This window comes from Geotrypetes seraphini, chromosome 1, assembly GCF_902459505.1.
Source record: "Geotrypetes seraphini chromosome 1, aGeoSer1.1, whole genome shotgun sequence".
NCBI lineage: Eukaryota > Metazoa > Chordata > Amphibia > Gymnophiona > Dermophiidae > Geotrypetes > Geotrypetes seraphini.
Window position 1 is genome coordinate 41133507 of NC_047084.1, and position 27068 is coordinate 41160574.

Sequence of the window (27068 nt, forward strand, 5' to 3'; positions counted from 1 at the left end):
ACACTTTAACTAAAAAAATTTATTAACAATGTAAAATGTATAGTATATTACAGTCTGAGCTAATTCCAGCATGCCCTAGAAGAGGTAACACTATGGTAATATGCAGACACCATGCTTTATCTTTTCATGAAAACAAAATATGAGAATATTTTGCTTTGTGTTTGAGGTTAATTGTTGACCTTAGTACACCATTTTCCCACTAAATGACTTCATTCTTCAAGAATCTGCAAAAGACACTATTGGATTGAAAGGAAATAAAATACCTATATGTATGTATAATTAGAAGTACAGTGTATTTACAAGCCATAAATACTCTTCATATATGGTTATAAATTAAGGTATTCATTTTGAGAAGGATTGGATAAAGTCATCTATAGGATGGAAGACTAAATATGGATAAGGTGAAAAAAAAGCTGTAAGAAAGTTTTATACATGTTCAATACTTACAATAATAATAACTTATTATACTGTGTTGGAATGTATACACAGTTTTTGCTGCTTTCTCTATTCAGTATAAGATTGCTTTCCTACAATAATATAAAATAATTTACTGTGGTGCTATGATTATATCATCATAATGTTATATATATGTAACCAATAAAGTGTGCACATAAAAAAATATCAGCCATGATGTTTGCTTCTGATTGTTGCATGGCTTAAAAACAAACGTGCAGGTATGTAAAAAAAGAGAAAAAAATCCCCAAAAAACAAGGCGTGGTGGAGGTAAAATACTAATAACCCAACACAGTTCTCCACTCAAACAAATTGTACTATCACAGCCGGGTGCCTACTGGGATGAAAGAAAAGGCCTCGGGTCACAGATAAGCCAATATGCATTCGGCGCTACCTATTCTTGATCTGTATTGAAAAGTTGTTTTAATTTGGAGTTGTTTTAATTGGACGAGTTCATGAAGGAAAAGGGGATCCAGGGGTACAATTAAAGGGTTACTATACAGTACAGAAGGCTGTAAAGTAATAGAGTAGTAGAGTAATAGATCACTACAGGTCATTGACCTGGGGGGCCACCGCGGGAGCGGACTGCTGGGCGTGATGGACCTGTGGTCTGACTCAGCAGAGGCAATGCTTATGTGCTTATGTTTTAAGATTTTATGTATGTAACGGTTTTATAAACCGCTTTGGTCAAAAACGGTACAGAAATTTTTTAAATAAATAAATCATTGGCATAAAAAACTTTCATTCGTTAGATGAACAAAGGGGGGTGAAAAAAACCCACAAAACAAAACTGTATGCTTAACATTCTCCCATTTCTCCAATTTCCCATTCTCGCCAGTGTTTTATGGTGCTGGACAAATAGTCCTGTGGTTCCAGAGAAGGTGGAACCACAGGACTCTTTGTTCAGTAGCCACAGGAGAATCCTGTTCCCATCAATGTTTCATGGTACTGGACCACTTCTTCAGGGCTACTATACCTCCGTGGCCACTGAAGAAACAGTCCCGTGGTTCCAGAGAAGGTGGAACCACAGGACTGTTCAGTAGCCACAGGACTTTTTTGTTCAGTAGCCCTGAAGAAGTGGTTCAGTACGATGAAATACTGATGGGAACGGGATGGACCCGTGTTGCGTATACAGTTTGGTTTTGTGGTTTTCTTCACCCACTTTTTTTGTTTAGCTTACAGGCAAAAGTTTTTTATGTCAGTGATGTCTGAATAGGTAGAGCCGAATGCATATTGGCTCATCTGTGACATCGAGGCTTTCTTTTGTCCTAGTAGGCACCTGGTGGTGACAGTGCAATCTGTTTGAGTGCAGAGCTGTATTGTTTTAAAAAAGAGAATACATTTTTAAAAAGTCTTAATTTAGAATTTGGTCCCTGCCTGACTTCATATGAATATCTATTGAACATAAGGAAATTAAATGAACAGGGCAACTTGAATACACCAAGTAGATAATTTATCATCAGCCACTGCATGGCATATGATTCCACTGAATTCTGGTTTTCTTGGGATCTCGGAGAGGAATTGTTTAGCTGGATATGAGGCAACACAGTCCAAAGAATCGTCTCTTTCTTCTTCTCACTAGCGGATAAGGAGCCAGGTTTAGGAGGCTGCTATCATCTACAACAGAAAACAAGTACAAAAATGAATAAAACTGTGTGACTCAAATCTTTAGGAATTAAACACTTATACTGAAGTACGCAAGACCATGCTGCAATGACCTAGAAAGAGTGAAAGTAACAGCCATGCATGCTTGCACTAGTAACATTTTACAAATTTCTAGATCCTTTAGAGAAAAAGGAGGAAATAAATCTTTAGTCTTTACCTTCATTGATTCACTCTTTAGTAATCTCTCATTTAGATTATGGGAATACGGTTTCTGTTGGCATAGCACAAGCAAATATTAAATGCCTCCAAACCATCCAAAATACAGCTCTAAGATTGTTGGGTGGTATTAAGAAATATGTTCACATTACTCCTTTATTTTTGAAATTTCACTGGTTACCTGTTTATTATAGAATTATATTTAAAATTCTTATATTGGCACAACAGACTTTTTATGAAAAGATTCCTAGCTACCGTGTTTCTCCGAAAATAAGACAGTGTCTTCTATTAATTTTGGGTCCAAAAGAACGCACTAGGGCTTATTTTCAGGGGATGTCTTATTTTTTTCATGTACAATGATCATCTCTCCCCTTTCCTTCTCCACCCCAATTCTTCCTCTTTCCTTTCTCTCCCCATGTGCAGCATCTTTCCTCCCCTCTCACCCATCCCCTTGTGCCTTTCCTCTGCAGCATCTTTCTATCCCTCCCTCCCATCCCTCCGTGCAGCAAAAAACCTCCCATCCCCCCCATGCAGCAGAACCCTTGCACAGCATCTTTCTATCCCATCCCCCTGTGCAGCAGAACCAACTGACCCTCCCACCGCGAGACCGACATACCTCACTTCAAACACCAGCGTCAGCAGCACTCTAAACAGGCTGTTTCAGGGCCTTCTCCTGCCAGGGTCTTCCCTGTGCTGTGTCGCTGATGACATCATCAGTGATGCAGCAGAGGGTAGGACCCAGCAGGAGAAGATCATGAAGCAGCCTGTTTAAAATGCTACCAACGCTGCTGTTTGGAGGGAGTTATGTCGGTCTCGAGGTGGGAGGGTCGGCGGGGTTTGGATGGGAAGGAGAGATGGATAGATGCTGTGCAAGGGGTCGGGTAGAAGGGTCAGAAGGGTTCGGCTGCATGGGGGTGCTATTGCTGGGTAATCCAGGGATGGAGTCGGGGAATGTCGGGGACATTCGGGAGGGGCTTAGGGGGTGATTAAACTGAGTGGAAGATGTATTAGCCCACTTGGCCAGTCAAAATTTAACCTATTGATTTGGTAAACTTAGTTGAAATTCATGCATTTTAAACTTCTTGGACCTATTACCACATAAACCTTAATCGAGCTACTCACTGTTCAGTTAAAATTTAACCAGTTAAATTTAAGAGCGATGGGTTTCTGCCAGGTACTGTGACCTGGATTGACCACTGTTGGAAACAGGAGACTGGGCTAGATGGACCATTGGTCTGACCCAGTTATGGTTGTTCTTATGAGGGGCATTCCTAAAAGTTAAGCACACTGCACCAGTAACAGCACCAGCAACTTTAAATGAATTGGATAAAAATACTTGTGTAACTGTAACCTGCAGTATTCAGTGACACTGTCTTAAAGAGATACCTCAGGGCAGGGCAACCTTTATACTCAGGGCTTCAACATTACATAATACTGGAACCAGAAATGCACAGAGTTCCATAGAACTTCTGTGGTAAATTAAACAAATAAGTAAAGATTTAACTAAAAATGATAAAACAAACAGTGTCTGTTTTGAAACTATTTGTGAAATACAACATTTTAAATTGCCTAAACTCTGGTCAATAATGTTTTCTATGTATACTTCCTATGGTTTGGGGGGTCACATAAAATTTCAGGCATGCCCTTAAATATCCAGTTAAAAATTACCCAGGTAAGTTATCCAGTTATATTTAACCAGATATTGGCCTGCTGAATATTGTCCTCGGATTAAAATTTTACCTTATGGAAATTACATACAGAGTTAGACAAAACTGTTGCTCTGGCTTTTTCCAGGTTGCCATAGAAGCCTAGACAAATGAGCTGAAAAGCAGAGATTATACGAAGGCTGTTCAAAAAGTATCAGACTTTTATTCATAAAAAATATTTGTATTCAGATACAACAATCTTATACTAATCTTCCTTGGGCTGCCACACACTTCTTCCAACGGTTCTGCCACTGTTGGAAGCAGTGCTAGAACGCCTCTTTTGAGATTGCTCACAACTGGTCCATCCTTTGCATTCTGCATGATGTCTTCTCTTGACTGATATCTGGTCCCTTTCAGGGTCGTACCCATAAACCCAGGACTCATCATCAGGGATCACTATGCTGAGGAAGCTGGGATCACTGTTCACAGTCTCCAGCATGTCCTGTGTGATCTCCAAACGGAGTAGCTTCTGCTCGATCATTAGCAGCTTTGGCACGAACTTTGCTGAAATTCTCCTGAAGCCCAAATCCTCAGTCAAAATGGAATGAACAGATCCAACGCTGATGCTCGCCTCATCTGCAACTTCTCTGAGCATGATTTGACAATCCTGCATCACCAGGGTCCTGGTCACTTGGTCAATGACAATCTCATTTCTGGATGTTGAGGACCTACCAGAACATGCTTCACTCTCCACTGATAAGCGGCCATCTCTGAAGCGGTTGTACCACTTCTTTATCTGTGTGGTACCCATTGCTTCGTCCCCAAAGGCATGTTGAATCTTGTGGATTGTTTCCACTTGGGAATCGCCTAGCTTTACACAAAATTTAATGCAGTAGCGTTGTTCAACGTTTTCTGTCATTTTGTCAAAAAAAGAAAATCGGACGGCGCTCACTTACACTTCCTCACTCATCGGCGGTCTGCCAGCGACTGACAGCTTCTGTAGGCGGGAAAAAAATTCAAGCATGTGCATTAGGGTTGCCTACATATGTGCACCAAACCATGCCTCCCTAGCTTTATTTGTTTACGCAAGAAAAATTAAGGTCTGATACTTTTTGAACAGCCCTCATAGGTAGTTCTATAGTCTTCTTTGCACACTTCACTATGAAGTCCTTTTACTAAGTTGTGGTAATCTCTAACACATGCTTACACAGGTTAAAAAGGCACTGCCGCAGGGCCTGCTCAAGCATCCTGCAGTAGTTTTGGGACAGGTGTGCTAGATTTAATTTTTTAGCATGGGGACATGTTTGGGGGCAGAAAGTAGGTGTATCCTACACTAATCAGTTAATGCATTAGCGCATGGTTAGTGCAGGAGCCCTTACTACCCAGTAAATAGGTGGTGGTAGGGGCTCATGTTTTAATGGCCACATGCTAATTAAGAAATTAGCACCTCACCATTAATTCAAAAAATAGAAAATGTGGCAATTTAATAGCCACTCTAAAAGTGACCTCAGCATACGAGAACCCCACACGCTGAAAGAAAGATACAAATATCCCACACCTTTAAACCGATGCCTTATACTGAGAATTCCAGTCTAGCCCATGATAGGAATAATATATTCATACATTTCCAGGAATTCTTGATGATTTTGGAAAAACAGTACAGAGGATACTATTATTCATACAATTTATAATATTAATTTTTAAAATAACTAACTAAAATCTAAAATCAGATATCGGGTATCAGAGCAGCCTCTCATTGTGGTATTTAAAAAAAAAAAAAAAAAAATCTGGAATTAGGAGCAGCTTTGAGGATCTCATGACTCAGATTAAAGAACAGGGCTGATATTTTTGATAATGAAACTTCTAAATGCCATAGAGGGATAGGGGTTTGGAACTTCTTATACTACTAACCACTTGCTAATTCTAGAGGGTACAGCAGAAAAAGAGCTTACAAACCCTGAACGAGAAAGATCATATGGCATGCTGCTTGATGCAGTGTGAAGTCCCTGATACTTAATCACTGTGGCCATTAGTGATAAGGAAGCAAAGAGAAGAAGAACACCTCGCCTTAAAGTCCAAACAATCCAATAAAAGGCAAGGGAGGCGTCTATTCAAAATCATTATTCATGAAAATAGTACTTGTGTCTAGCTAAGGACCAGCCCAATCCCCTCTCAAGAAAAAAAAATGCTTGCAGATAAGAGAAAATGACCTTTTCTAGTTATTTAATATTGCTATGCATGATATCTGAAGTTAGTTATTGTTTCTGATATTGAAAAATAATGTACTATGTGACTGCTACCTAAAAATGTCTGCTTTACAAGGACATTCATCAAGTGGAGGAACAGTTAACAGCTCTCTAAGGGGCCCTTTTATAAATATGTGGTAAAAGTGGCTTTAGTCCAATCTAGAGAATGACATGGGGACAAATTTTTCCCCATCCCTGCGGGAACTCATTTTCCCATCCCATCCCTGCCCCATTCCTGCAAGCTCTGTCCTCATCTGCACAAGTCTCAAACACTTTAAAATCATAAGTGTTCGAGGCTTGTGTGGTTAAGGCAAAGCTTGCAGGAATGGGCAGGGCCGGGGACAGCGGCAAAACTCAAGGGGACGGTGAAATTGAGTTCCTGCGGGGATGGGGAAAAATTTGTCCCTGTGTCATTCTCTAGTGCATGCTTACAAGGGTCATTCCCGTGCACTAAGGCTATTTTTATTGCATGGGTAAATGGCCAGTTTTCCTAATTTCCAGCATTAATGCACACATGCCATATGCATATGAGCCCTTAACAACACCTATTTTGTAAGCAGTAAGGGGCTGATTCTGTAAGTGGTGTCTGCTGCTTGTCAATTATGGACAGGCGCTGTTTACAGAATCCAGCTAGCAAGGACCCTAGATGCCAGAAACAAAGACCAGGGTTTTAAAGGTCTACATTTCCAGCGCCTAGGGTTCTTGCAGAATTGCTACCAGCAGTGTCTAGTGACGCCGACGTCTAGTGCCGCCCTCTAAACATACCCACTTCTGGGTTTCAGCATCACTAGGCGCCATGGACCCACATATCAGTTCCGGAGGATGCCTGATTTTGTTTAAAAAATTCGTTTTTCGTTGTTTTTTTTAATGGCACGACCAATTGTACCACTTGTTCTGATACTGTTTGCTTTTCCCTTTTTTAACACTGTAAACTTCCCTGCCCTCATCTGCCTGTTTGTGGCATGTTTTTGTTAACCAGTCTTTGTTCTTTCCCTGTTTGTTTTTATTGGTTTAAAAATATTCCCCGTTGTCTTTACATTTTGTAAACCGCTTTGTTTTGAATTTTTTTGTCAGCAATTGCGGTATATCAACTAAAGTAACTGTAAAACCAATTAACACACTTAAGTTAGGTGCTGGTAGGCGAGATCTAGGTGCTTAACATTTGGCTATTTTTTGAGAAGTCAGCCCTAAGGACTTGGGCACTAACCACGCTTTAGGGCATACACTGAATGTTCGTTCCCACTTTATAGAATTATCCTCTTAGTGGCTGACAGCCTGTGTTTCTCAATCTTGGATAATACAGAGATAACAAGACTTACCTTGATTTTTTAATGGTAAAGGCATAGTTTCCCTGAGTTTGCTTAAAAGATTTTTCATATCTCTGATATCTCTGCAGAAACGAAAAGTAAAATGTAGGATAGAGAAAAACATTTCAAGACTTCCAAAATAATAGCTCATGTTCTGTTTACTTGGTTTGATGGAACAGTAGGGTGCAAATATGACTAAGGCCTACTGTAGAATGGCCTCAGCTAAAGCGGACATTATTTTTCTGCTCAAGAGCACCTATGGGTTATGAACAAGCTTCTCTGTGGGTAAAAAAGCATTTTATCCACAGGAAGATGCACTTATACTTCTATGCAGAATGAACATAGGGTTGGTTTTTTTTTTGCCTAGGGGAGAGGCTGGACATAGAGCTAGGTCACAATGGCAAAATATGCGATATTATAAAATATACACGTACCCATGTGAACTTATGAGGACAATTTGCACCTGCCTGAAAACACCTGTAAATATCTGCATCTACTTCAGAAATATTCGAAGTATGCTCTAGAGGCCCACAACCCAGTTGGGTTTACAGGATTTCCCCAATAAATACACATGAGATTTATGTGCACACACTGCCTCCATGATAGATCTCATATATATTCATTGCAAAAATCCTGAAAACCTGAATAGGTTGTGGACCTCAAGGACCAAAATTGAATATTCTTGGGTCTACTTTCCCAGGGGCTAGTTTCCAAAGCAAGGTAGGTGTGTGGTCTGACATCTTTCTCCTCTCCTTCCCACAGCCTGGCATCTCTCTCCTCTCCCATGGGCTAGTCTCTTTCTCTCCTCCCCCCCATCTGCATTTCCCCCTGCTCTCATCCCTGGGCTAAATTAAAACAGCTATAGGGGGCCCTGCGATCCAGGCCTCTCATCCCATTCTATCCCTCTTCCTCCTTTCCCCTCACCTTCCCAGTCTCCTTTCAAAGTCGAATTTTCTTTTTCGGAGGGGCCCCAGCGCAGCAGCCATTCTTGGAGGAGAGTGTGGCAGAGTGGTTACAGCTACAGCCTTAGCACCCTGAGGTTGTGGGTTCAAACCCCATGCTGCTCCCTGTGACTCTGGGCAAGTCACTTAATCCTCCACTGCCCCAGGTACATTACATAGTGAGCCCCTTGGGATAGATAAGGAAAATGCTTTAAGTACCTGTATATAAACTGCTTTACATGTGGTTGTATAAGTACAAAAAAGGTGGTATACAGGTCCCAATCTCTTTCCTTCACAAGATGCCAGAGCTGCCCTGAAGCTTTCCCTATGCTGTGATATGTCCAGGTGAAAACAGGAAGTTGCGTTGGGTGGGGGCAGGGGGGGGGAATGGATCACGGAAGAGGGAAAGCTTCAGGGTAGTGCCGGCATCTTGCGAGAATGGCTGCCACACCAGGGCCCCTCCGAAAAAGAAGATTGAAAGGAGACTGGGAAGTTTCGAAGTTAACGTAGGTGGGTTTAAAAAAAGGTCTACATGTAATTTACTTAGATTTCAGCAAAGCCTTGACATGGTTCCTCATAGGAGGTTCTTTAATCTCCATGGGCTGAAGTTAGGGCCCAAAGTGGTAAACTGGATCAGAAACTGGTTGATGAACAGACGCCAGAGAGTGGTGGAAAATGCTCGGAGGAGGGAAAGGTGAATAGTGGAGTGTCTCAAGGATCGGTGCTGGGACCGATTCTGTTCAATATGTTTGTGAATGACATTGCTAAAGGGTTAGAAGGTAAGGTTAGCTTTTTTGTGGATATTTTCCCGAAGGGAGTGGAAAACATGAAGAAGGATCTGCAAACGTTAGAAGAATGGTCTAACGTCGGGCAACTAAAATTCAATGCGAAGAAGTGCAGAGTGACGCATTTTGGGGGTAGAAATCCGAGGAAACCATATGTGCTGGGAGGTGAGAGGTTGATAAGCACAGATGGAAAGAGGGACCTTGGGGTGATTGTGTCTGAGGAACTAAAGGCGTCTAAACAGTGTGCTAAGGTGGTGGCTGTAGCCAGAAGGATGCTAGGCTGTATAGAAAGAGGAATAACCAGCAGAAGAAGGGAGGTGTTGATACCCCTAGATAGGTCATTGGTGAGGCCATACTTGGAGTATTGTGTTCAGTTTTGAAGGCCGTATCTTTTGAAGGATATAAAAAGACTTGAAGTGATCCAGAGGAAGGCAATGAAAACGGTATGGGGTTTGAACCAAAAGAAGTAAGAGAAGAGACTGGAAGACCTAAACATGTATACTCTTGAGGAGAGGAGGGACAGGTGAGATATGATACAGACATTTAAATACTTGAAAGGTATTAATATAGAACCAAATCTTTTCCATAGAAGGGAAAATAGTAAAACTAGAGGGCATAACTTGAGGTTGCAGGGAGGAAGACTTAGGAGTAATGTTAGAAAATTCTTTTTCATGGAGAGGCTGGTAGATGCCTGGAATGCCTCCTGAGGGAGGTGGTGGAGAGGAAAACACAGAGGATCTCTAATTAGAAAATAAATGGTATTTGGATAGACTTGTACAGCTTGTGTCCCATATACAGTATGGTGATTCGGTGTAGGATGGACTGGAGAGGGCATGAATAGGAACTCTACTAACTTGAACCAACAGACAACAATGGAGGTTCAAGAACGAAGGTGTGCAATTTTATTCAACAAATCATAGTCTTGTGTGGTAGCTCGATACGCATGTGTTTCGGCCAATACGACCTGCTTCAGGAACCTTTGTGACTCACAATCACAATTTTTAAGAAAATGGAGATTCAAAGTCACTCGGGAAATAAATCGTAGAAGTACAGAAATGTATTCAGGGTGTGCAGTGAATTTCTGTATTCCTACGATTTGTTTCCCGAGTGACTTTGAATCTCCATTTTCTTAAAAATTGTCATAAAGCTCCTGAAGCAGGCCGTATTGGCTGACACACGTGTGTGTCGAGCTACTGCACAAGACTATGATTTGTTGAATAAAATTGCACACCTTTGTTCTTGAACCTCCACTGTTGTCTGTTGGTTCTGATTGTGTGTGTGGAGGTTTATCTCCTGGTTTTTGCTTTGAAACTCTACTAACTTAACATGAGGACTTTATTGGCTAGACTTTACAGTAGATATCTTTCAAACAACAAGATGGTTGGATAGGCTGGAGTGAGCTTAGATGGCAGCTTCAGCAGTTGGAACCTAGGACAACACCAGGTGGACTTTAGTCTATGGCCCAGAAATATTAAAAAAGAGACAAGTTAATTTAATCCTGCATTTTTAATTAGAATAACATATGGGTAGACTGGATGGACCGTTCAGGTCTTTATCTGCCGTCATTTATTGTGTTACTATGTAAGTTACTAGAGGAAACGTTTATAGTCTGCTAAGCCACTGCTTGCCCTAGGATTGGTAACATGGAATGTTCCTACTATTTGGGTTTCTGTCAGGTACTTGTGATCTGGATTGACTACTGTTGGAAACAGGATGCTGGGCTAGATGGACCATTGGTCTAACCCAGTACAGTGGTGCCTCACACAACGAACTTAATTGGTTCCAGGAGCAAGTTTGTTATGCGAAAAGTTCGTTATGTGAAATGCGTTTTCCCATAACAATACATGTAAAAAAAAATAATTCTTTCTCCCTCCCTCCCGCTGTCTGTCTGTCATTTTTCCCCATTTCCCTGTGCAGCAGCATAAGGGGTTAGGGAGTTTCTCAGGCTGGCAAACTGTCTTCTCCTCTCCCTCTCTAATGCTCCTCCTATGCTTTCCTTTTCTGTTCTCTTCCTCCTTCACCATCCCCTCCTCTTTGTCCAATCTCTCTCTCTCTGCTTCTCTCCTCCTCTCTGATTTTCTTCTTCTACCTTGCCTCTCCTCCACCCTCTGATGCTCGTCTCTCCTGATTCCCCCCTCTGGTGCTGGCCGACTCGTGGCTGGCACCCATTGGCTGCTGCGCGCGAGACCTGCCAGCGGCCGGATGCAATGGGAAGCAGTCATCTGTTGGAGGCTGTAGTCGGGAGTCAGCGCCGTTAAAGCTGGTGGTTCTGCTTAGAAAGAACCACGCGCCTGTTTGAAAACTGTCACGCCGCTGGACCCGGGAGGCGACAGAGAGCAACCGTTGCCAATCCAGCGCGTCTCTCCCCGTCTCCTCCCTGTGCGCGCATGCTCGCTCTCAGGCCTCCCCTCCCCACCCCACCATCCTAACTCATACCTGAGGCCGTCCACCACCAACACCACTTCCGCAGCTCGCTCGCGCTTCGATACCCCGTCCCCTCTGACGCTGGAAACAGGAAGTGTTTGGGGGGGAGGGCTAGATGCTGGATAATCGGGGGAAACAAGTGAGAGAGGGCAGTTAAGCGCAGTGCCTGCGCGGAAGGATGCAGCTCGGGCGACTTCGTTGTGTGAAACGAAGTCCGTTGTACGAATCAAGACAAGAAGTTCGTTGTGCACAGCGTTCGCTGTGCGAGGCGTTCGTTAGGCGAGGCACCACTGTACGACTATTCTTACATTCTTGGACTTCTCATATAGGGGCCTGTAATAAAATTACCCCCTTAAAGTTAAAGTTTCAACACTCAGACACATGCAAAGTCTGTAGTTACTTTTACCCACAGGGTTTGCACAAATTCTCAAAGAGAAAATATGCACCTACCTTCCGTCGGCACAATGCGCGGCAGCGGCAAAGAAGGCAAATAGAATGTTGGGCATGATAAAGAAAGGAATCTCGAGTAGATCGGAGAAAGTTATAATGCCGCTTTATAAGGCAATGGTCAGACCCCACTTGGAATACTGCGTCCAACATTGGTCTCCCTACCTAAAGAAGGATATAAAACTGCTGGAGAGGGTGCAGAGACGAGCGACTAAACTGGTGAAGGGTATGGAGAAACTGGAATATGAGGATCGACTTAAAACACTGGGATTGTTCTCCCTTGAGAAGAGGAGACTGCGTGGGGATATGATCGAGACCTTCAAAATACTGAAAGGAATCGACAAAATAGAGCAGAGAAGATTATTTACATTGTCCAATTTGACACGGACAAGAGGACATGAAATGAAGCTAAGGGGGGACAAGTTCAGGACTAATATCAGGAAGTTCTGCTTCACACAGAGAGTGGTTGACATCTGGAATACTCTCCCAGGGGAGATTATTGCGGAATTGACAGTCCTAGGCTTCAAAAGCAAACTAGATGCATATCTCCTTGAGAGAGGCATATAAAGATATGGTTGGCTATAAAATAAGCCAGGTGTATACCTGGCAGGGCCTCCACGTGTGCGGATCGCTGGACTTGATGGACCGAAGGTCTGATCCGGAGATGGCGCTTCTTATGTTCTTATTCCAAACTGGCAAGTAAATTTTGCCCCCTCATCACAATCATTTCTGGCATATCCTCCTCTCCCCTGGAACTTATTTCCTTTCTCCTCCCTTCCTCAGCACTCATCTGCTCTCCCTCTTCTAGACTCATCTCCTCAGTTTCCTCCTCTTGCCTATAACAACCATCCAAACACTCTTAACATCCTGGTGTCCTAATGGCTAGAGCTGCTACCTCATCACCCTAAGGTTGCAAGTTCAATCCCAGTGCTGCTCTTTGAGACCCTGGACAAATCACTTAACCCTCTGTTGCCCCAGGTACCATAGTAAGATGCAAGGCCACCAGGACAGATAGGGAAAATACTTACGAGTACCCAACAGAAAAAAATTGTACACTGCCCTGAAGTTCTCCAAGACAGGACAGTATATCAAATGCCAATAAACAAACTGGCTCTTTTGGGAGCACACATTTTCTAGGTTGATTTATGCACGTACACTTGAAATTATTAAAAGCACGTGCATAAACAACCCAGGGATATTTTCCATTGAAAATAACATGTATAGTCTTGAAAAGATGCAAAAGTACCTGTTATTGTCTCCCTCAATCAAACCCTATTTCAAGGCCACCTTCTTTTTGCAGGGAGTAAAAACATGTGTGCTGTTGATCCCTACACACATTTCCATCTGGGAAAGAGTGGGCAATTTCCAGACAGCTGATTTAACTGGGCCAATGGTTCCTAAAAATGTTCCTCCCTTTGTTGTACTACTACATACATTTATTGGTTTACATTTAGCACAGCAGAGAATGAATACATTGGTTTACATTTAGCACAGCAGAGAATGAATAATGGATGACTGCAAAAGGTTTTGACTGAGAGAGAAGAGACACCAAGTGAGATGAAACCGTGAAAATGAAATATTCACCACTAAAGTTCCAGCGTTTGAAGGATCTCATCATTTATAAAATGCTTCATCTCACTTTATGGGTGTATGAAAAAAAGTGCTAAGCAAACAATCCTATGAAGCTCTAAGAAGCACATACCTTTCTGTGTTTTCGATATCTGTGGAAACCTGCCCAGACTGATGTTGAATATCTATTGGTGAGGTTGATGTATCTTCTAAAATTGGAACTTCTGAACTTGCATCCATTTTACAATCTATGATTTTTGGGACCTCATGAGGTTCCTTTCCTTTAAGATATTAAGAGAAAACAAAAATATCTGTGTTCATTTTCATTTTTTTAATTCTTTTATTGGAATTTTAAGATATATGAAACATAACATTAATTAAATAAATATAACAAAAAGGAAATTTTACAGTACAGATATACATATTAAACACAGATGCATAAAGGATAAATGAGCATCCATGTAAACTAAATATCCATGTAAACTAAATTTAATTTATTAATTAAATAAATATAACAAAAAGGAAATTTTACAGTACAGATATACATATTAAACACAGATGCATAAAGGATAAATGAGCATCCATGTAAACTAAACTAATATAAATATGTATCTGTGTTATATCTAAAATTATTTTAAACCAATGCAGTGGTGACATTTTGTTACATAACAAATTTATAGTAGTTATATAGTTGGACCATCTAGACTAGCACTACAAGGTACAAAGTTACAAACTTCCTAGTTTTTGATTATTCTGCAGTAACTGCTGAGCAATCTGCCTTGAGCTGCAGAATTTCAACAACCACCATCTTGTCACATTACCATCACCCAAGTTACTGGAGATTTCTGATAGATGTTTTTCACTTTCAGTTGGTACCTGGATGGGCAACTTAAGACAGCCTTTTATCTGGCTTAATTGAATATTAAGGTTATACAACACTATTTTTGTTCACCCTCATTTATAGTTGTGCATTATTTGGATTCTTCACTGACTGACTGACTTAATTTGAATATTGGCATTGCCTGGATAACTTTTGGCTTTGCCCCTAGACTATCTTGACACTACCTGGACAGTGCTGAGGCAATCAGACCCAATATTCTGATGCATTTTCCAGTTAAGTACTGCTGAAGATCAGCCCAGGACCTAGTCAGCATAAATTAACCGAGTAACTTTAAACATCCAATTATGGTATACCCAGTTTACTGTCTACCCGGGGCAGAGTACTTCCTCCTCTAGTTGGACACCCCCTTCCTCCAGGCAATAAAGGTATGTGTGGAATGGTCACAGGGCCGCATGCATGTGGCTGTTGGCTCTACCAGACCCTCACCCTGGAACAGGAAGCTGATATCACAGAAACATGATGGCAGATAAAGGCCAAATGGCCAATCTAGTCTGCTCATCCGCAGTAACCATTATCTCTTTCTCTCTCCGAGAGATCCCACATGCCTATCCCAGGCCATTTTGAATTCAGACACAGTCTCTGTCTCCACCATCTCTTCTTGGAGACTGTTCCATGCATCTACCACCCTTTGCCACCTCTTCTGGGAGACTGTTCCAAGCATCTACCACTCTTTCTATAAAAAAGTATTTCCTTAGATTACTCCATAGCCTATCACCTCTTAACTTCATCCTATGCCTTCTCATTGCAGTTTCCTTTCAAATGAAAGACTCAACTCATGCGCATTTACATTGCATAGGTATTTAAACGTCTCTATCATATCTTTCCTCCAAAGTATACAGTATGTCAGAGGGGGGCAGGGGCCGGTGGAGCCAATAGCTGTCAGCATGTGGATCAACTGTCAGCATATGGATCAACACGTGACCATTCTAGTGCCCAACTCCCTGCACCCAGGGTTGACCACCCCCACCACCCCGCTCTTGGTACGCTAGAGCATCTAATAATGCTACAGAAAGGATAAGTAGTAGAAGTAATAGAAGGAACTGCTACTACCTGGTTAGCACATGCTGAATAATGACCCCCTTAGGGCTCTAAGTCTATCGTGCCTTTAACCTTTTCCTATCGTAATAAATTTTATATTACGCTGGTTCCAATCTTAATTATTTTAGCAAAGTTTTTTATTATTCACCGTTATCATTTACGGCTATTGTAAACATAATGTAAATAAGTCATAAGTCTGTAAATTCAAATATTTTGTGTTCCTGTCGTGTACTGTATGTCCCATGCCATGGGACATACGATGGCAATGACATTTTTGGAATGTCCCGTCATCCGGGTCACACGATAGGAAAAGGTTAATGACCGATGCTAAACCAGATCTATCTGGTTTAGTGTCAAAGTATTTCAGCTACCAATACCCAAAATGACTAACTGTTGTCTTTTCTGTGGTTTGTATCAGCCTCCAATAATTGTATGTAAATGCATTACAATCAGCACTCCAACTGATGCCCAGATGATGCACAAAATGAAGCGTCAACCTTTTAATGATCCAAAATTAGTGATAGGTCATGAGGTGCTGGTAGCATTGAAACGTGTGTGCTGAAAGTTTATACCAGCAGGTTTGGGATGCCGATTGCATGTAGAAGTAAAAACAAAAAACAAACTTTTTATGGGATTTTGTGTAAAAAGCGCGTCTCATAACCATGTATTAAAGGTGCATCTCATGTGCATTTGTTAAAGGCTCATTTCATCTGCATCCATTAAAAGCATATACTGGCTGGTCTGGGGCTGCCAATTGCATATGTACCGCCGAAGCCGTGTAGAAATAGCACATATCTTGGGTTTTCACATTTGCATGGTTTGTTGTTAGTTCTCTGCCCCTCCCCTTTTTATGACGTGTCAATGATGTGCTACAAAAAGCATGCCTATGATCGATGCTCATGCGTCCCTGCGATGTAGCTTTTCCTGACCCATGTGCACATTTATACCTCTTTCCGTGGACTATTCTGTGCATGTGTCAGCCGCTTCCCCTCATTTGCATGTGAAGTTGTTTGAACATCAATCATCATTTTCAAATTGGACAATTTACCGACACCACAGCGACCCGCATGATTTTAATGGCCAATTTAGAGCATCAAAGCCTTAGTCTATAGAAAACTAACAAAGTACAGTTAGTTTCCTGCTCATTAGATGTGAGACAGTGCTGACAGCACTTTTCTATTGGACTGCAGAGCAGGAGGGACCAGCAAAGATTCATAGGCAAGGTTCATAAAGGATCTCTTTAGAAAGTTTTCAGTAGAGCAAGCAGCTGAGATTTGCTGCTACTGGAAATTCCAAGCTGTCCTATTCCTGTCTCTTAGTTTCAGTTTGTCAAGTGTACTTTTTTTTTCTTTATCTGAGGTGAGTATGTAGCATCTTATGCTGCCCATTCCTTATTTTGCAAGAAGGGGTGTATGTGCAGTGTGAAGAGTGCTGTGTTGAGTCCTATGGATAGTTGCAATGGAAAAAAAAAAATATTCACCACTATATAACCTGACATTTTTAAGGCCTAAATTCACAATGGCAAATATTTTGGTGGGCTTTACAATAGATGGGTTGTATAGTTTTGTTTGCCATCTGTCTGAGAGAAGGGAAAAACTTTGGATTTAGCTCACACCTTTTCACTAGTCAAAGTCATAAGGCATATCATTGGGATTTGCATCCTAGCTTCCTTGGTTCTCAAACTGCTGCTCTAAACATTAGGCTGCTAAACTACTATTTTATGTACAGTGAAACGCTGATCTGGACTAACCTCTGCAGAGGTTAGTCCAAATAATCAAACATTAATTTTTTGTATTTTGTTTTTAATATAAAAAAATGCCTTCAGCGCATCCCTCCCCCCCCAACTGACAAGAAAAGGCAACTTTCCCCCTCTCTCCCTGAATAGGCACCACTAACCAAGGAGGGCCCAGACCCACAGGAACGACCCCAGGCCTACCTTGTTTCCCTGATGGTCTAGTGACAGCGCTGGGGCAGGAGCCTTGCCAGACTTTCCCTGGAAGTCTCAGCAGCTATTTTCGTCACTGAGAGAGCATGCTTCTGCCCCAGCACTGCCGCTAGACTACCAGGGAAAAAAAAGGTAGGCCTGGAGTCTTTCCTGTGGGTCCGGGAGGGGGGTTGGTGGTGCCTTTTCAGGAAGGGAGGGGGAATGCTGCCTTTTCTTGTTTGGGGGGGGGATGTGCTGAAGATATTTTTTTCATTAAAACAAAAGAATAGTACTTTGGGGGGAACTCAAATATAAACTGAGATGCCTCAAAGCAATCCGGATAATTGGAGTTCGGATAATTGGCAATCCACTGTATTTAGTCAGGTTGCAGGGTGGTAGACTTAGGAGTAAGGTTAGAAAATTGTTTTTCACGGAGAGGGTGGTGGATGCCTGGAATGCCCTCCCGAGGGAGGTAGTGGAGAGAAAAATGGTGATGGAATTAAAAAAAGCTTGGGATCTCTAATTAGAATATGAATGGTGTAAACTGAAGAACTAAAGCCAGTACCGGGCAGATTTGCATGATATGTGTCCTGTATATGGGGAAAGATTTAAAGATTTCACCATGTAGACTTTGGAAAAGGGCAGATATAATAGAGACAGTTAAATACCTCTATGGCATAAATGCATAGGCAGCGAGTTTCTGTCAATTGAATTGAAACACTGGAATGAGAGGGCATAAGATGAAAGTGAAAGAGGACAGGTAAAGGAATAACCTAAGGAAATATTTCTTAATGAAAAGGGTGGCAAATTTGTGGAACGGCCTCCAGTGGAGACTCCAAACGAAGACTATATCTGAATTCACGAAAGCTTGGGAGAAGAACATAGGCTTTCTAAGGGAAATGAAGGGACACTAGATGGTATGGATGGGCAGACCAGATTTAACATTACTAGTACTATTTATCATTTCTAAAGCACTGAAAGGTGTACGCAGTGCTGTACATGTGATTTAACTCAGAAGAGCTTAAAATCTAATTTAGCAGACAAACAGGACATATAGGGGTTGGGGAGTTTCTCTCAGAGAGAATGGTAAGATGGACATAGGTATCTTATGGTGAGTGGGAGGTTAGGAGTTAAAAGCAGCCTCAAAAAAGTGGGCTTGGATTTGAATTGTGCTAGAGATGGAGCTTCATAATGACTCAGGCAGTCTGTTCCAGGCATATGGCACAGACCTTCCACCCTCTCCAACTAACCTAGCTGACTACTTCGCCAACAAAATTCATAACTTAAAAACCTCTCTCGCAACAACAAGCACCAGCCCATTGACCCTTCTGCCCACCCCAAACAATGAAGGTATTACCGCCGACATGTCCTGGAACCGCTTCGAGAACCCAGACTGGAACCTATTCCTACAGCTATATACTAAATATGCCAAATCAAACTGCCTTCTAGACAATTGCCCTCCCTCCCTCATGAAAATGGCCCCCCCTCCTTTCAAAGTGGAGCTCTTCAACTGGATAACCCTCTGCCTGTCCACTGGCTACTTCCCACTGGAACTTGGCCACTTCCTCATATCACCAACTATCAAAAACCCCAAAGAATCACTCTCCACAACCACCAACTACAGACCCATCGCCAACATACCCTTCTTCCTCAAGATTATGGAAGGCCTTGTAAACCAGGACCTCATGTCCTACCTCGATAAATACAACATCCTTCATGACTCCCAGTCTGGATTCCGCACAAACTACAGCACGGAAACCGTCCTAGCTTCTCTAACCGACTACCTCCTCCAACTTTTGTCACAGGGAAACAGTGCCCTAATACTCCAGTTTGACCTCAGTAGTGCCTTTGATCTGGTAGACCATGACATTCTACTCAACTACCTCGATTCCATAGGCATTTCGGGACAGGTACTAACCTGGCTCACAGACTTCTTAAAAAACCGCACCTACCAAGTACACAACGAGGGAACCTACTCTCACACCTGGTCCAACCCCTGTGGTGTGCCACAAGGCTCCCCCCTATCACCCTCCCTATTCAATATCTACATGACTTCACTGGGACACATGCTATCTGACCGAAAGTTGAAATCCTACATCTACGCAGATGACATCACAATTGTCATCCCCATCCACTCATTCTCGCAAGAAACAGAGCAACACATCTCATCAGTACTTACTATGGTTGAACACTGGACCACTCAGTCCAAACTGAAACTAAATCCAGAAAAGACCAAACTCTTCCTAGCAAGTCCCAACCACAAATTAACGAACACCACCTTACAACTCAACGGCCTAACTTATCCTATCAACCCCACCATCAAAATCCTTGGAGTCATCCTAGACCGCTGCCTGACCTTCGAAGACCACACCAACGCCCAGGTCAAAAAATGCTTTTATACCCTCTGGAAACTCCGTACCATCAAACATTACTTCGACTTCCCCTCCTTCAGATTGCTGGTCCAATCCCTAATCCTAAACACACTGGATTACTGTAATATAATTTACATAGGCTCCTACAAGAAAACCATCCAGCGACTGAGACTTATCCAAAACACCGCGGTCCGCTTAATCTTTGGCCTCAAAAAGTCAGACCACATCACCCCTTATTATAGAAAACTGCACTGGTTGCCAATAGAAGCGAGAGTCATCTTCAAATTCGCCTGTCTCAGCTTCAAAACCTTAACTGGCCTATCCCCGATTTATCTGGCTCACCACTTCGTGTTCCCTGGAACCACTCGCACGCATAACGCCAACCTGTTTACCTACCCTTCCCCAAAGGGATGCACCTACAAAAGATTTTTCAATAGAACTCTCTCATACCAAGCAGGTAGATGGACAAACTGCCTGACCATCCTCATCTCATCTGCCCCATCTTACTCATACTTCAGGAAATCTCTCAAATCTTTCCTCTATGACAAATTTCTGGAACCTCCCCCATCACCAAATACTCAAATACTACCATCCTACAACAGAAACTAGTTGTCTTCCTGACATTCACCACCCTGCATTGGTTTTGTATACTGCTTTGTTCTTTATAATACCTCTCGCACTGCCTCTCCACTATATACATATCTCTGCTGCATATGTACAGTCTCCTGCATGGTAAATCTACACTGTTTTTTTTACTGTATAAATACCTTTTCTGAAAATGTACAGTTCGCATTGTATCTTCGTTGTAAATGTACAGTCTCTTACACTGTAAACCGCTCTGAACTATTTGTGGTACTGCGGTATATAAAAATAAAGTTATTATTATTATTAAGATAGAAGGGATGGAGACTGGAGATGGAGAAGGGTACGGATAGGAGAGACTTACCTGATGAACGGAGCTCGTGGGAAGGGACAAAAGGGGAGATAAATAAGGAGAGATTTTGAGGAGCTGAAGAGTGAATGACCTTGTAGGCCATAAGGAAAAATTTAGTAAATGGTACCCAAAGGTAGATGCTGGGTTGAGTTAGTATTCTGTGAAAGAGCACTCTAAGTGGAATGACCTTTACGGAATACTAGTTTAGCGCACATCTTGCTCCTAACTTTTGGTGCCAGCATTTATGCCTACCAAAAGCTGGTATAAATGCTGGTGCAATTAGACACATACATAGCATTAGTCTATAACAGTGTCCCGCAAACTTTCTTGAGATGTGGCACACTAAACGTAGTGGCCGCAGCTTGAGGCATCCAGAAGTGCGCAGATGTTGCCGTGATGATATCACGCGCATGCGTGACATCATCACATCGATGTCTATGCATGCACGGGCCCCGAGATGCCAGAAGAGAGTGCCAGCAGGGAAGAGAGCCGGAGAGGCGCTGGCTGATTGTCTACAGGATGTGCCTTTCTCCACCAGAGGCACGTCCTGTAGGCAGTCAGCCAGCACCTCTCCTCCTCACTGTGCTGTGGCATACCTGAAATCTCAGGAGGCACACTAGTGTGCCATGGCACACAGTTTGCGATACACTGGTCTATAACATTGAGCCCAAATTTTGGCAAAGCCCATGACCTTCCCTTGGCCACACCCCTTTTGGAGTTCCAAACCATATAATTTAGGCACATATGTTATAGAGTAGGGTATAGGGCATATCCATGCATTAACTCCTATGACTGCCAATTAACACCCGTTATTGATCGTTAGCATCTTATTAGCTCATTAGTCTAACATGTAGATCTGTGCCCAAATTTGCACACCTAACTTTGGACGACATATACAGAATCCAGTGGATGGTCTTTAACTAACTTCATTTTCTCTGTTTCTATTTATGAGAACTGAAAGATCTCCCAATGGGAGCTTTTCTTATAATTAGGACATATGTCATATAATTGGTGACAATAAAATCCATATTACATATTTATGAAGATTATCACTGACAAATTCTCTCATTATAAAAGTTACTCAAGAGCGTTATGGATGCAACATCTAGAATGCAAACAAGGACAATGTTATATTAAATTGTAGATTCTTCTTGTACATGAAATTATATTACTTTTGTGAGAGAGCCGCATGAAAATTATTGAGGTCATAACTGAACACAGTTGAAAAATTATGTAAACTTCAATAGTTTTGGCAGGTTGTGGAATATTTATTCCCTATTTTCTTCTCAGTAATGTAATTAGAGTTCAGTTATAGTCAATAAACCCAATCTAATTTTGCCTTCAAAAATTCCTATGACTTCACTCTTACCTTCAAAAAGGTATTATCAAGTTTCATTGACAAATCTGTCCCCATCCCTGTGGGATCTCTCTATTCCTGTCCTGTCCCTGACCCTACCCCATTTCTGCAAGCTCTGTCCTTATTCGTACAAGCCTCAAACACTTATGATTTTAAAGTGTTCATGGCTTGTGCAGATGAGGACAGAGCTTGCAGGGATGGGGATGAAGATGGATCCGGTGGGACAGGGTCAAATTTGTCCCCATGACATCATTCTATATAAGATACATTACTAAAATGCTTATTTTCTTCTTATATTTGTTTTAAATAATAAAAATGTACCTGAAAAATAACTCAGGCACTATTATGTTAGTTTAAAATTTTCATATTTTATTTATAAAACAAAATCCAAATAGTAACAAAAGGTTCCACAAAGGAAATGAAGCAGCAAAACAATATAAAGGTTGTAGAATAGAAGATCAGATGTACCTGTTTGTAGTTTAATAAGCATCCAAAAAACTTAAAACCAATAATCTTAAAAACAATCCAAAAAGGGTATATATACCGTGTTTCCCTGAAAATAAGACAATGTCTTATATTAATTTTGGGTACAAAAAACACACTAGGGCTTATTTTTGGGGATGTCTTATTTTTTCATGTACAACAATCATCTCTGCCTTCCTCTCCCTCCCCAATTCTTTCTCTTTCCTTTCTCCCCGCCCCATGTGCAGCAGCTTTCTATCCCTCCCTCCCATCCCCCTGTGCAGCAGAACCCCACCGAACTTCCCACTTTGAGACTGACATACTTTTGCTCAAAGGCTTCCTAAAGCAGCAGGGGTGGGGGTTGCTGAATCGATGAGTCTGATTTTTTTCAGCAAATCGGGCAACGCTAGTGTTAGGGATGGAGTCGAGGAATGTCAGGGACATTCCGGGTGGGAGGGGTTGGGGGGTCAATCTTTAAAAATCATGCTAGGGCTTATTTTCAGGGAAACAGGGTAGTCATAAGTGACTCACAAGATAAAAACTAAACAATATAGAAAATAAAAATGGCCCAACATGGGCTATGTTTCAGAAAAAAAAAAAACAACCCCCCCAAAAAAAAATACAAAAAAACACAACTGTCTTCGTCAGGGGTCTTATGAGGTCCTTGGCTATCTTAAATATAAAAACATAAAAGTCACAAAAAAATCCAAGTAGTTAAGAGGCTACAAACAAACTGCACAGCACACAAAGCTTCCAACGATGTCACCAGCCTACATTGGCAGCTTGGGTGCTGTGCAGTTTGTTTGTAGCCTCTTAACTACTAGATAGCTGCACTGGGACAGAAATCAAATTCGTCCCTGCCTGTAACCTCTTCCATCCCTGCCCATCCCCATAAACTTCAGAGTTATTTCATTTAATTATGCTACTGAATTAAAGGCTCTGGAAGAAACCCATTTATACATACTCTGTAAATGGGTCTCTCGACAGAGCCTCTAATGTAAATATAAAATATAAATACTCCAGATGATGAGGACCCTCAAGCTATGTCAGCTGAGGACTTCCTCTGAAGGTGGCTGGGGGTCCCTTTTGCCAAGCTTGGCAGGCAGCAGCAGTGTCCTCGAGTCACAGATGCTGGCACCTCAGTGGCTCAGAAATGCTTCCAGCGACTTGGAGGAGAGAAGTTCTGGCCGTCTTTCAGTCAATGAATTCCATTTTATTTTTCCATCAAATTGGTTCCAGTTTCTCTTTTTTCTGCTTTCCTGTCTGCTACAAGTTCTTCTTCATGTAGTTGCTGTCCATTGGTTCATCCTACCATGGTCCAGCATTTATCTCTTCCTTCCCTCCCACAGTACAGCATCCTCACGCCCTTCTATCCTGACCCATCCTCCTTTTTCCCCTCCCCACTCCTGCACAGAATTTCTTCCTCTCTCCTCCATCTCCATGTCCAATGTGTCCCTCTCTCTCTCACTGTCCAACATCTCTCTTTCACTCATCTCATGCTGCAAAGGGAGGTGGAGAAAGAGAAACAGAGGGAGGGAGGGAGGGATTCAGGGTGCATCTCTCCTACTCCTTCTACTGCCACATCCAACATTTCTCCCTCTCATCCCCTAGACAATGTGCAGCATCTTTTGCCCTTACCCACCAATCCCATGCCGAACATTTCTCCTTCTATAACCTCTCTCCAGCACCATGCCACATCTCTCGGTCCGTTCCCTCTACCACCATGTCCAACATTCCTCCCTCTTGCATCCCTTTCATTCAATCTGTCCCACTGTTCCCTCAGGACCACCATATCCAACATTTCTCCCTCTCATCTTTCTCTTCCCCATGTATATCTACCTCACTCTTCTCCCTCCCTATGCCTAACAATTCTCCTCTTTCTTCCTTCCCCCATATGTACCCATCTATCTTTCCCTCACTCACACACTCATGTTCAATTCTCCCTTTCTATTCACTCTCCCAATTCAGCATCTCTTTCCCTCCATCCTATGGCCCCCTTCCTCTCTCTCTTCTACACCCCCTCCCTTCCTTCTGTGTCCAAACGTGCTCTCTCCCTCCCTTGTGTCTCAAGATTGTGCCCCCTTCCTCCTTCCAGCCTTTGTTTCAAGTTTGAACCCCTCCCATGTTCCAATGCGTTCCTTCCCCCTCCCTCCCTTCCTTGTCCCATATTTATGTTTCCTCTGTCCCTTCCTTATCCCAACACGCTTGATTGCTCCCTCCCTCCCTTCTGTGACCCAAATTCATCTCTCCTTACTGCGGGTGTGTAGCAGAGCCATCCAGGTGGGCCTCCTCCTTCCTGCCTTCCAGCTGCACTGGCTTCTTCACAGGACCTTGGTTCCTGCACAATGCACGTGGCTGACCCGGAAGGCCCGTGGCTGACGTCAGTGGCGGCATGCAAGGAGTGTTGCATATGGCTTTGGGGAGGGGAGAGTGCAGATGGAGGACAGGAAAAACGAGATGCTGTTGAGGTAACACATGAGCTCCTTGAGGTGCCTCAATCCCCATGACCTTGTGGGGGGTGGGGGGGAAGGGGTGGAGCCCTGCGGGAGCCCCATGAACCCAGAGGGGAATCCTGCGGGATCCCTATGTGTTCAGCAGGATTCCCGCTGGCCCCGTTCCTGTGCAGCCCTCTATTAACTACTTGGATTTTTTGTGATTTTTATGTTTTTTATTTAAGACTAGCTGATGCCCCGGCGTTGCACGGGTATTTAATTATAGCAATAACACTGTAAATGGATTCAAATAAAGATACTTTATAGTGGTGAATGAAATTATTTTTTTACAGCTTAATAAAAAGTACAATATTCAAATTATAATGTGAAATATTTGACAAAATGAATACAATACAACTAACGCAAAACGTGATTATAAACAACAATTTTAGTTTCACCTCCTGGAGCAAGAACATATAAATTATTGGGTGAACCCACCCTTGAGCAAGCAACATAGAGTTGTGGGCCGCGAGACCCCCAGAACATATCACCCCAGGTAGTGAGGGATCTGCATACCAAGTTTCGTTCAAATCGGTCAAGCCGTTTTTGAATTACTGTGAGAATGGCAGCTTTTTACATATTTTCCATTGACATGAATGGGTGAAATCTGATTTTCTGTTTATAGCTCCGCCCACGTGTGCAGGTGGGCCGCGAGACCCCCAGAACATATCACCCCAGGTAGTGAGGGATCTGCATACCAAGTTTCGTTCAAATCGGTCAAGCCGTTTTTGAATTACTGTGAGAATGGCAGCTTTTTACATTTTTTCCATTGACATGAACGGGTGAAATCTGATTTTCTGTTTGTAGCTCCGCCCACATGTGCAGGTGGGCCGCGAGACCCCCAGAACATATCACCCCAGGTAGTGAGGGATCTGCATACCAAGTTTCTTTCAAATCGGTCAAGCCGTTTTTGAATTACTGTGAGAATGGCAGCTTTTTACATTTTTTCCATTGACATGAATAGGTGAAATAAGATTTTCTGTTTGTAGCTCCGCCCACGTGTGCAGGTGGGCCGCGAGACACCCAGAACATATCATCCCAGGTAGTGAGGGATCTGCATACCAAGTTTCGTTCAAATCGGTCAAGCCGTTTTTGCGTGATCGCGGCACATACACACACACATACATACACACATACATACCTCCGATTTTATATATATAGATAGCCAAGGACCACATAAGACTCCTGAAGGCAGCATATTTATTTTGCTAAAACAAGGCACGTGTTGGATCATTTGTATTTTATACATTATTTGGTTTTTATCTTGTGCATCACTTGTGACTGTATACAGAGTCCCCCCCACGAATTTGCGATTCGCGGACTCAGTTATTCGAGGTATTTTCCGACTGCCTCTTCTGGTCAGAAAATACAGGGAATGAGTCCGAAAATCAGCCTTCTGCACAGCCAATTCCTCCTCCTTTCCCCCCTGGTCAGTCAATCAGTTTTCTGCACAGCCAATTCCTCCTCCTCTTCCCCCCGGTTAGCTAATCAGCCTTCTGCAAAACCGCATTGTGGTTTTTCAAAATTCACGGGTGTTCCTGAAATGGAACACCCGCGAATTTCAGGGGAGTACTGTACACCCTTTGCAGATTGTTTTTAAGTTATTTGGACGCTTCTTAAACTACAAACTGGTACATCCGATCTTTTGTTCCACAATCTTTTTGTTGTTTTGATATTTTATTTATAACCAGTTAGAGAATCACCTATGCATTTCTCTACACTTCTGTCTGAATTCACTTGAATTCCATGTTTTTAAAAGACAGATGGCTGGTGTTGGAATTCCTCATGAAGTACTGATGTGTGTGTGATACATACTACAGTACCTTTCCTTTGAAGCTGAAGGGATCCTAGCAGACATATGGATTTTAACATTTCTGTTGTGTACATTTCTAGGCAGCATTGTAACTGGATGTAAAGTCTACATATTTCAGGATGAATCTCACCATCTT

General features: G+C 42.4%; 1 protein-coding gene across 2 annotated transcripts; it reads right to left on the reverse strand.

The window, feature by feature from the left end:
- On the reverse strand, positions 1-27068 carry RGS7BP (regulator of G protein signaling 7 binding protein). Of its 2 annotated transcripts, XM_033930358.1 has the most exons (4): positions 26943-27068; positions 13773-13920; positions 7486-7556; positions 1-2070 (listed from the first exon to the last, which is right to left on the reverse strand). In XM_033930358.1, the coding sequence occupies exons 1-4, from the start codon at positions 27004-27006 to the stop codon at positions 1979-1981; spliced, it is 375 nt and encodes a 124-aa protein (XP_033786249.1). In that variant the 5' UTR covers positions 27007-27068; the 3' UTR covers positions 1-1978. The 2 variants fall into 2 exon arrangements, with proteins under 2 accessions (XP_033786249.1, XP_033786260.1); XM_033930369.1 differs by lacking the exon at positions 1-2070 and having other exon boundaries at positions 7482-7554.

Excerpts from the sequence above, each read along its gene's own strand:
- RGS7BP (XM_033930358.1), bottom strand. The coding sequence starts at position 27,006 with ATGTACACAACAGAAATGTTAAAATCCATATGTCTGCTAGGATCCCTT. Across the intron at positions 13,921-26,942 it reads CCTTCAGCTTCAAAGGAAAG|GAAAGGAACCTCATGAGGTC; the intron begins GTACTGTAGTAT and ends AATATCTTAAAG. Across the intron at positions 7,557-13,772 it reads GATATCGAAAACACAGAAAG|AGATATCAGAGATATGAAAA; the intron begins GTATGTGCTTCT and ends TCGTTTCTGCAG.